The sequence below is a fragment of the Mya arenaria genome, chromosome 5 (genome assembly GCF_026914265.1).
Source record: "Mya arenaria isolate MELC-2E11 chromosome 5, ASM2691426v1".
NCBI lineage: Eukaryota > Metazoa > Mollusca > Bivalvia > Myida > Myidae > Mya > Mya arenaria.
In genome coordinates this window covers 78,777,828-78,790,017 of record NC_069126.1, presented here as the reverse complement: position 1 = coordinate 78,790,017, position 12,190 = coordinate 78,777,828, and the positions used below count along the sequence as shown (strand labels likewise).

General features: G+C 36.5%; 1 protein-coding gene across 1 annotated transcript in view; it reads right to left on the bottom strand.

Annotated features, from left to right (window-relative positions):
* The window catches only part of LOC128235990 (hemicentin-1-like), a 31,663-nt gene that overhangs the window by 45 nt on the left and 19,428 nt on the right, over window positions 1-12,190 (bottom strand). Inside the window, exons 7-9 of the mRNA XM_052950772.1 lie at window positions 7,511-7,798; window positions 1,368-1,688; window positions 92-240 (exon numbers count right to left, since the gene is read on the bottom strand). Coding sequence (XP_052806732.1) covers window positions 92-240; window positions 1,368-1,688; window positions 7,511-7,798 — 758 coding nt within the window. The remainder of the gene's footprint in view (window positions 1-91; window positions 241-1,367; window positions 1,689-7,510; window positions 7,799-12,190) is intronic.

Below are 12,190 nucleotides of genomic sequence, written 5' to 3'. Positions count from 1 at the left end.
TGTCATTTATTGAATATACTCTTATTTCGTACATTGCATTTGGATTTAATCCAACAATGGTGTGGTTGTTGTGTCCAGCAATAACTCCTACGTTCCTCCAGACAGAGGATTTAACTTCTCTGTACTCAACGTGAAATGTTTGCGGCAGATTTCCATCAAACCCTGGTGTCCATTCAATGTATATCGTATCAACTGTGGCTTTTCGGAAGTTTTGCAGATTGGATGGAGAATGTGGACGCTCTAAAATGAGACGTCAATAATTTTAAATCCATTCATAATGTTCTATATATAAAGCTTATATTGAGACACAGATCTAGAAACACCACATTTTGTTGAAACCTATTCACATTCTAAACTCTTTCGCATCGCTTCGCAATTTCGAGAGTAAAACACACTGAGAACAAGAGCAACGCATACGGTTGCTATACTTGCAATCGGAACTCAATAGTTATCAAATCCAGTGGTATGAGCTTTACTACAATAGTGCATATTGTGTCTTGTGGCATGACAACTAAATTGCATTTAAATATCATTGACGGTTATTGCCAAGGTGAAAGGTTTTGCACACAGGATACATCGGTGAAGCGAACGATTATGACACAAATGGTATAACCAAATGAATGTTGTTGTTTTTTTCTGCGAAAAACAAATTAGCTTATAAAGTTGCTCGACAAGTTATTTTATTGCTGGAAGCAAAATCAATAATGTTATACATGAATCATAAGTATTTGAATAATGTGTTAACTTGTCCCTCCCTATTTTCCCTATTAAGATGTCATTCATCAGCAAGCAAAGGCAAATCACTATTAAAAAGAGAAATTGGAAGCATCATAGAAAACGCAATCTATTTAATAATATTATAATAATGGAATGACTAAAGAGAAAAGCCAATCATTTCCGGTTGGTTATATGCAAATTACGGTCAAGTGAATGGCGATTCTAAAATCAAACCTAATTTCGATATAAAAAGATATGCACGAGTCTGGAGCAGAACAAATGATAACGATATCTAGAAGTTAAAAGTCTTCATAATTATGCACCAGTCAATTGTAACCACGGCCCCCAAGGTCCGGGGAATAGCAGGGTCTTTGACTTTCGCTCCAGCCAAGCCCGGGCAAAATCTCCGCCCTGCAGGGACGAACTTCTGTTAAAATCCCCGCCAAATGTCCCCGCACCCCATGGACCCTAGGTAAGGCCCATGCCCCGCCTTTTTTGCGCCAAAACAAAACCACCACATTTACCCGGTACTGTGGGGCCACCTGGAAGGTTTAAACACGGCCCATTTCCCCGGCTATGCCCGGTATACCCCCGGACCTGGGGTAGGGGGGCGGCGGGCGGGCCGTGGTTATAATTGACTGGTGCATTACCTTGCGCCTGCAGTCGAAACGTTTCAGTGTAATTTCCAAGTTCGTTGTTGACATGTACGCGGTAGTACCCGAAATCGTCTTCTTTTACGGAACTGAAGATTAATTTAGTCTGAAGTCCGTCTGCAGAAGTAATTGTGTCGATGTCTGAGTCATTTGAAACCATATGCCACGTACCAGAAGCTACAACTTCCTTTTCCCATACAAAGTCCTTAACACTTGGTCTTGGAAATGCTACTAACTTAAGAGTTAGTAATGCAGGCACTCCGGTAGCGCTTGTGACGTTCTGGTCTCTTGGGAACAATGACGATGCACGGGGAGCACCTGAAAAATAGAAAAAAATACTCACTCCCTCAGATATGTCAAACCGAACGTTATTTAAATAACTTACAATCAATCTCTTATATATGAGACATCATCGGCTGACACCTGTGTTCGTACTGAAAAAAACCGTCTTTAATAAAACCCATTATGCCAAAGAAAACCTTCCGCGGCTAACCCTCATTCAGGAAAAGTCCATTCCGCGAATAATTTGCACTGGAGAAGGTATACTCCTTAAACTGCTTCTATGAAATAAATGTCCCAAGGCGAAATATAAGCATACACTCTTTTATAAGCTTATCCGTAGATATTGGGTGAAACTGTCTATTCCGTTTCTATTGTTATTAGCTGTAATAATATATTGCATCCTCTCAAACTGAAAATAATAAATATATTGCAGTTTGATCAGTCAATTTCAAAGGCGTTGGTCAAACTGTGAAATATGAATTTGTTTCAAGGCGTAGATTTGTACTCTAAATTGTGTACGGATACAGTTGAATATGATATGAATCACATATTTTCTATATACTATACACATATGTCATGAATAAACGTTAGTCAACAGGGTATTATAATTATAAGAAGTCAGAAGAACAACAAATATATATGTGCAGCAACGCTATATGCCACGTGCCCAAGTTGATGCATGTAACAAACCGCTCATTTCATAATTTCATTATTAAGATAAACGCGCGATAATAGTCAATATATTTTAAATGCTTCGTCTTTATGTCTAGTATATGTGTATTATTTACTTGCATAATATAACAGTAGTCAATCCGGTGCTCGTATGGGTGAGCTATTCATAAATATAGGGGGCGCGTTATTTAACATTTCTTGTTTTAGTTTATTTAATGTATTTATGCCAGTAAGAAAATACGCGACAAAATCACTCCTTTCTGAAAACCGACGGATTTTTTCCTCGGCCATATTAGTAATCATCAAAAATATTTTTTTATATACTATATACTATTTACGGTATGTTTTAATGAAATAATGTTTTTGCAAACATTGTTGTATTGCCTTAGTGTTATAATGATGTTTTGTCTTAAAAATTGTTAATACTATCCGTATTTTGTAATATGTATTAACAGGATTCTTGTACGTGAACGATCATAAAGGAAAAAAGAAAAAAACAATCTAACTTTGCTCCCCTACAAGTCGTTCTAAAGCTAGCAGCGCTGTTCATATGATTCCGTCCTTCGTCTGCTACCGCCGACCAAGAGGTAGGGACCTAGCCCTGCATATGCGATTGGGAACCAACTAGAGTCATCCGTTATCTACTCTATCTGGTGTCGACGTACAGTGCACTAGTTAACATCAGTTCCACCAGCGGACATCCAGAGTGATTCCCCCTTGTTCCCTCCACCAAGCAGTTTTGTCATTTCCCTATCAGAGCTTCCACCTTTCTGTGAACTTTTATACGATTCCCTGAGTGAACGCTTGCAACTAGTACTCGCTATTAACATAGAGGATTTTCATCATCGTAATCTGCGCTTAAGGATTTTGTTCACTGTGTTTTATGTGTTAATTTGATCTTTATTATTAGATTATTTATTTGGAAGACAAGTAAGTGTATTTTTGTTAATTCTTGTAGATTTTTCATTTAATCAATAGTAAGTTTAAAACTATGACAAAGGGTCGAAATCAGAGCTATTTTTGAATATATGTTTGAATTAAGTGTTTTGCTATTTTCTCAAATTTTTACTCTATAAATGCTTCTATCAGTATTCTTGGAGTTATTCCGTATCAGTTTCTATCAAAGTGGTATTTATCTCTTATTTCAGAAACGATAATTTTCGATAAACGTGGTTATAATCCATCATTGTAACTATAGACTATCTATTGCATATATATATATATATATATATATATATTGAAAAGTATTTTTAATATAAAAGGTCTAGTTTTGTAAATAGCTGCATTGCTGAAAGTGTTGCTTTGTGTAATTGGCATTTGTATTGTGGTTCAAGGAGGAATTGCACGTATTTAGTATTGTTCTCACACAAACTATAAAAGTCAATACGTTTCATTTATTTTCTGAAATTAGTGCGGTAGTAACATTTATTGTGTGATCTGCGTTTTCTGTTTAGGATTGCTTATTTTCTGCGTGCCTGCGTTCACAATTTCATTTCTCCTAATTTTGGTTTAATTTGTTGTGGATTTATCAATTGCCACTTCTTGTAAATTCAACGCTTATTTTTAATTTTGTTTACTTTGCACGTATTGTACTTTTCAGCTTTGTTAGTGTTAAAACTACCTGAAAATGAGAGACCAGAGAGTTTTTAAATTTTATCATTTCGTGAGTCCATAAAATATAACATTCTAGAACGAGAAGGAACGAGAGATGCACGTGGTTCACGAAGAGATCATCCGTCCTCAATCAGAACTCCTAAATCTTTGATATTACTTATGGAAGCAATTATTAGGGTCGTAGTTGTAGATGCGGCGGTGGTGTAATTGGTCGTGGACGTGGACGAGCGGATGGTTTCCAGCTTCAACCATAGTGCTGTCTACCAATATACGTGGTAGTAAACGGGATTTGCAGGGGCGCCGCCAACCGTGTTTAACATTTTGTTTCAAAGAGTGTCCGGATAGCGACAAAGCATACATAGTTCGGCCGCAGGTATTGCAGTCGTTTGAGACTAGTGATAGTGTACGGTACAAGTTAGAATATGTAGTACCTGTGCTAAATCTTTTATACTTAGTTTTACGTAAACTGCAATTGTTAGGTAACTGGAAACAATTATTTTCTCATAGTGTAACTTATATTATAACAACTACCTCTGACGTGGCTAGGCAAAACATAGAATGAATGATTGCATGTAATTAAATAAGGCCTTTAGATTATCCATATTTATGTAATTTTGCTTTGGTCAGATCGAAAGATAGTAGTTTGCGTTCCTGTGGCCTATCGTATTCTTAACAGCAGAAAACGCGAAGATGCTTACATTTTGCCCAGATTAAACGATACAGTGACATTATCTGATTTCTTTATGTAAGACCTAAATTTAAAAGACTCTCTTTGAAGGGCGCGGTATGGCTTTGGCCAACCGACGTTTTTCAGCCGCTGAGCTGAATTATCCCGCTTCAATTCATTTCGCTGTGGAATATCGTATACATGATACAACACTAGATGTCCTTTAAAGTATGCTTTGTCAACTGCTATACTTTATGCCGAAGAACAAAGATGCGTAGCAGCGATGGCCGAAAACAATGTTTATATTTTATTTCAGACAGACCAGGTGTGTCTATCCGGACGCTGTTAAAACCGTTTGTCTTCAATTATGGACAATATATTAAGCTAAGCCGTTGACCCTTATTCTCATTAAACATATGTGACATTTGAGTTACCGCCCATACAGAGAATACCATGGAAGGGTGAGCATTAGACTGATTCAGTTTCAACACGAGTCATACAGATCCTAAATAGCGGTTCTCTACTGGGGAAGAAAGGGCAGTGGAGCAAGCCACGTGCAGTGCTCCTACGAAAGCGGAATAGAAACGTGGTGGACCGTGAAATACTGATCCGGGACGCTACTTAAGATAACACAACGGTTCGTCAGCTCTCGGTATCGTAACACACATATTAGCGCACATATATTAATGAGTGACGTGCACGTCGATGTTGGCCACACCGGCAAAGATACGACCATGTGATGGCCAGACTGAGGGTTTACCTGCCTTGTATACAACAACTACGCCGGCTGTTTGAATTGTGTTTATCACAAAACACCGACGAGGAATTAACTTCTGCCTACGTATGAATTTTCTCAAGGTTAATGTAGATAGAGGCGGCTACGCAGATATTCTTGTTGTTACTGGACATTAAACATGCTAGTCAAATGCCGTCCCTTGTCATATAATTTCAGCTCAGGAACATGGAAAGCCTTGTATTTCATTGTTGACGTTTTATTTTCAGAGCAGCTGCATGATGATCAAGGTCGTACTTTGGATTGTAGATGATAAGTTGCAGGAATACGTATGACAAGAACGACAGCCTACCATCCGTCTCAAAACGGCAAATAAAACGTTTCGATCGGACTGTACTGATGTTAGAGACTTTGACGAAAAACCAGAAAAGTTGATTGGCCGAAGACCATAAGTGCTGGCTTATAATGCTTCAAGGCATGACACTACAGGGTTGTCGCCTCGTTTATTGTCCGGGTACATCCTAGGTTGTCTAAGTTTGCATTGTTAAATACAGACAATAAACAAGACACCGAGAGCAATAAGGTTACTATATACCGCGGCAGAATGAGTGCATGCAGTTCGCATACCAGCTCGCTCGGTGAGGATACACATAAACGCGTATCACACGCAAAGATAACTTCACGATACCAAGTTCCTAGAGAACCGTCTTGAGTTGGGAGACATAACACTAATCCATAAAGAAGACTTAAAGGGCAGACGCAAACTGGCAGTTTATGGGAAGTAGATCATTATATCATTGTAGGAATCCATGATCCAGACTTTGCACTCTACCCGGTTCTTATGTAGTCGTAGAAGTGACTGATGTGAACTGCGTACATGGACTCTTTGCTTCCGTTTGTGTCAGTCCCTGGTGAAATCATAGACCTTGATAATGCAAAACCACTCAGTGACAAGGGCAACAGCCAAGGACGATGCTAATTCTATGTTCATCTGATAGTATTGTCATTTACTATGTTGTATACACGGAGGCACACTAACATCGTTAAGAACCCGTTCAGTTGTCGGAGGCAGATAACTCGTACGTTTGATTTCATTTCAACACATATCGAAACTCTGCAACCTACTACCTCGCCACTAAGGCTCACGACTCAAGCAAATATGGCAACCCGTACAGACGAAAGTCCCACCGTTTTGCTGACAGAGTCATGGTCTACAGCTCCAACATTCGCTGTCTTCCTCTGGCATGCAATATCCGTAGATGCCGCCTCTGCAACCGCAAATGCCTGTGATGCGTAAAGACGGCCGGTATGACTAAAACGTTTGACCGGTATGGGGAGTGAGTTTCATCTACTCATACGCAGGACTGTATAGTATGTGTGTATACCTTTTAATGGTATGTATATTGTTGAAGGTTTCATTGACAGTTATGCACCTAATGTACGGAGAGTTTTTGTTCATAAATATTCCACAATGTGTATAAAGCGCCATGAGTGTTTAAGTTATGGAAGAGTTTTATATGTTGTATTTTACTAGGAAATCATGTTTAGATCAACACTTACTTAGCGACATTACTTTTTTCATTTTATTTTTTAGATAAGTTTGAAGGAGACCGTGTAAATTTACTTTAACAAACACAGTGTACATTTACGTTTGTCGTTATTTATTTTTAGGTAACCATATAATTATACATATTTTATATAATTTAAGCTTACATATGTAGAATACTTTACTTTATGGTAAACTTCTTTAGCATTTTGTAAACAAATGATTATTTCATTGATTCGCAAAATTGGGGACTAGTTTAATACTGTTAGGCAAAAAAATGACAGATCGTTCAATTTATTATTTCGAATTACGCATAGTAGTAGTCAATATATTCTAAATGTATCGTCTGTATGTCGTTTAAGCATCCGTTATTTACTTGTACAGTATGAAAATGCTCAATCATGATTTCGTATGAGTAAGCTAGTTATAGATATATAGGGGGCAAAAAGCAACCGGTTATATTAATATATGTTTGTACTGCAACGGAAAACTCAGCAGACTTTTTCGTAGCAGTGTTAGTAAATGATGGTATAAGCCATTCATTAAATATAATCTGAAACGACGTGCATAAGATTAAATTAAAGACATAATGCTCAAAATGGTAGTACGTATAAAATAGTACTCACATCGAACAAAAAGCGTCAAGGACCTGACATGCGCTTTAGTATTGTGTGTGTTTTGTGCTGTACACTGGTAAGTTCCTTCGTCCTCGCAAACACTTTTGCTGATCGTGAATTCCAAATCGCTTGTGCTATTCGCTATCTTCAAATTTTGACTTTGTTTAGACAACACTATATTTGAAAGAGGATTACTTTCAGCTTGGCAATACAATATGACTAATGTGTTTTCATTAACTTCAAAACTTTCTAGGTGATAAACATTAAGTATTGTAAAATTCGTCACTTCGGCCTCATCTGAAATACAAAATATATACGTTAAGTTATCATTTTTTAGTATTGCTGTCTATTTATAGGCCTGTGCAACCACATATATACATTATACGTCTGTATAAATATGCTCCTAATTATAATTGTTCTTCAGTTCGTATATCTATTTAAATACGAGATATTGAAAATGAATTGTTCATGAACTGGCAAACAGAATAGACGATTTGACATTATATAAAAACATGTTTGTCTGGGTCTATTGTGTTAAATATTTTGCTCTTTTTGAGTTAAATTGTAGTTTTGTGTGATCTTGTATCGCATACATATGATTTATAAAATAAAGCATGAGTTATATGTTTAGTATAGTAATTAGTTTTTTTTGTAAACAAAAATGGTATGAATAGTAATATGACAGGGATCTAACTTTTCTTTACAGTATAAACTTCTTTACCACACTGTGTTGTTGAAATCTTCGCTATGGTAAATGTTTTCCCAAATGGAGTGCTTTTATTTTACATAATTATCTTAAAAACAAAATGTAGACGGCAAGCTAATAATGTTACTTTAGACTTAAACGTTAAACGTTTTGTATGAACGATTTTGGATGAAAACAAACACTTTCTAGATAACTGTAACAAAACTCCACGTGTCTCATACTTTTCAACGAGGATAGTATTCAACGTATAATATTTACGAACTTAAAAGGAAATTTGACATAACACATCAAATTGAATTCAGATGTAGCTTTACCAATCACCATAGTATGAATGGTAAAACAAGAAGATCGCATAGAATAGTTTTTATTTTTCTATATCTCGAATAAGGCATCCTCAAATGCAAAAGAAAAAAAACAGGTAGTTACGGCTTCCTTTCAGCGTGCTTTGCGTAATATGCAAATCACAAATTAAAAGAATATTAAAACTTAACGATGATTTGGGGGATAAAATATTTTAAAAAATACTGATAACAACTATAGTTATTTCGGAAGTGAAAAAGGCTTTTTTCGCACTTAAAAAGACAAAATCAATGGGTTTAACCGTTTCTGAACCTCAGCTGTTTAAAGATATAATTACATAAAGCAATATCAAAAATTTATAAAAATATAAAAAAAAAAATATATGTATTGCACTAACAGAGAATTGGCTCAAACGGTTTCATAAAACTACATATAAATATTGTATTTAATGAGTCCACGTCATATCTACTTCATTCTTATACCTCCGATTTTGTTTTCGAAGAGAAAATAGGCTAAACAAACTTAAATGCATTCCTTTTGGCACTAGCGGCTTTTACAGTTGTTCACAATTTTCTAAAGTAAGGCAGTTTTTTAGATCGATGAACACCTTTATAGATGTTAATCCTAAGAGTCCGGTTTGACTAAGTGATTATGCTTAACAGATCGCACATAAACATAACGCAAGAACGGAGACTGCTTGTTAGGAGATTGGTTTTATCATCGGGTGTACTCTGTCACATTCAGATATATTCGGTACAACTGAAAAGTACATTGTTCGGACAGTTTTAAAGGACGTTAAATCATATTTCGAAGCTTAACAGTGGGCGATTGTTACTCAAGTGATTGTAAGAATCCTTGTCGCTAGTATAATATATCTGACTTGGTTCCGTCTTCCACCAACATCCAAGGTCGTGTTGAATTAAATATTTACTTCCACTATGGATGATATGTCGACTAGCAAGCTTAATACGATATAGTCGATTCAAGTTTGACAATAAACTTAACGGACATTCACCTTTAGAGCATGCGTTTCATTTCAAGCTGATTTAAGGCGATACTTAAGGTTCACTGCACAATTGAAGCGTCCTAGATAGGAAAGCGTTGTATACACACTGGCATCTGGATCCATGGATATGGTTATTTATGTTTCGTAAGAAGAGCGGAAATATTCACATTGCATTCAATATGACTTGTGTGAATGATCAAAATTTAGAGCAGCTCAAGTCCAGTCATATTGTTTCAATGTAAATTGCATATGTACATTCCGCTCCTTAAATTAACTTTCGGCATTGTCTGTGTCAAGGTCAAGGTCATTTCAAAAAATGAAATTTCCTGTATAATTTCTAGTACTTGATGCTTATGCAAATGAACTTGCTCCCAACATTTTATGACATACTTGTTAATTAAATATGCCTTTATATTCCGTACCTATTTATGGAATAGCTTACATAATTTAGTTAATTACTAGGGTTATGGTTAGGGTAAGGATCCACTTAGAAAAATAATGAAATATAACCACCAAATCCAATATGACCATCATATGGCAAAGAGTATCAGGCTAAATTATTGAGCTGTATATGGGTTAATTGGCTCTGCATGAGCTTTATGGCTGCCTAAGAGTGTAGTATTCGACACTAAGAAGGCATAGTGTGAAAAACACACAGGTTCATATGCGTCTGGTTGAGTTGTCGAAATGTATTCTGTATGACGCTGGATAGGCTTCATGGGAGCTGAACGTTGGTTTGTTTGGCTGAATCGGCTTTTTTGTTGCCAATAATGTGGGTTTTTTTACTCTGAGCAGGCTTAACTAGAGCAGCAAATAGAATAACTGGCTCCAAATGGGCTTTATAATTGTAAATGTGTGGTGTATTTGATACTAATGATGCTTATTTACATGTGCACTTCAGCTTGTTTGGCTTTCAAATTGGCTTAATGGTTGCCAAGATGTGGTCAATTTAGCACTGTGCATGCTAAAATTAAGATGCAAATAGGTGTGTTTGGTACTGAATCTGGATAATGTGTCCCAAAACGTTTTCCCGTATTAGTCTTCATATATGTTGGGCTCTAAAAAAAACTTATGGTTGCCGCGATTGGTCTACTTGAAACAGGATATCCTTAATTAGAGCTGCGCATGTGTTTGTTTGGCTCTGGCTGAGGTTTATGGTTGCCAAGATGTTCGTTTGGAATTGGGCAGGCTTGATTAGAGATGCTAGTTGGTTATGGCTGCCAAAATGTTGGGACTTGCACTTATAAGGCTTAAGTGGAACTGTTGATGCATTTGTTTGGCTCTTTATCGGAGTCATCGTTGCCAATTTGTTGCCTGTTTGGCACTGAGTTGGCTTGGTTAGAATAGCACATGGGTTTGTGTGACTGTGAATGGATTTATGATTGCTAATATATGGTTTATTTGGCACTAATTACACTTCATTACAGCTGAATATAGGTTTGCTGGAATCCGAATTGGCTGAATGTTATCAGACACTGATTCGGCTTGATAAAAGCTGCGCAAAATTGTGTTTGTTTGGCTTTTAATGAGGTTTATAGTTGCCGTAACTTGTGGTTTTGGGCACGGAGTAGTCTTATGTAGAAATGCACATGGTTTTGTTTGCTCTGAATGGGATTGCGGTTGCCAAATTAGCTTTTTTGGTACACATTAAGCTTCATTAGTGGTACACATTAGTTAGCTTGGCTCTGAAATGTCTTCATGGTTGCCAAAATATAGTATGTTTTGTACTGAGTATGCTTTATTCGGGCTGCACATGAGTTTATTTCGGATGTATTGGGCTTTATGGTAGTTAAAAAAGTGGACTATTTGGCACTGAGTAAACTTAATTAGAGCTGCTTATGTACGGATTTGATTTCTTTTTGGCCTGTACTACAGGTTGTCATGATACCAAGTAGGACTAGTAAGAGCTTTGTAAGAGCAGAACATGGGTTTGCAGGCTGTGAAATGGGATTATGGTTGACAAAGTATAGTTTATTTGGCACTGGTTAAGCTTAACTAGAGTTGCCCGTGGGTTTGCTGCGAATGGCTGCCAACATATGATTCATTTGGCACTTGATACACACATGAGTGCAAAACTATAGTCTTTTATGTAATTGATAGAGCGTCATAGAGACGCGTCGTATTGCATTAGGCACACTATGGACTGTAAGGTTTTTTGGACACACAAATGACGTAATATGAGTAAGTGTGTTATGGCAGGAAGTGCGCTCTAATTTGGTTTTTGGTACTCAGTGAACTTACAGAAACACGTTGGGCTTTCTAGATACTGATTAGTTCTTGGCAAAAATTGCTTTTTCATATAAGTATTGGGGTTGTTTAGTACTAGAATATGGACACATTGTTGAAAAAACACTTCCAGCTGGATAAGCATATGTGAGACTCACAACAGAATTTGTAGTTGTAGCCTATTAAGCACTGTATGGGTTAAAGTAAGGTGAACTTTACTTTTTTTACGGGAAAAGAAATTAACTATAAACAATTTTGATTCGTTATAAGATTTTATAAATGTTGTACATTTTTCAAATAAAAGGAAGAACAACGTCATACCTCTGTTCACATTGAACATGTCCGCATTTTGACATTCACATGTTTTTGACTTTAACTTTTGAAATACTTATTTTTGTAATTCAAAATAAAGTATATTATAAAACAGTTTCCATATGTTCATATACATATA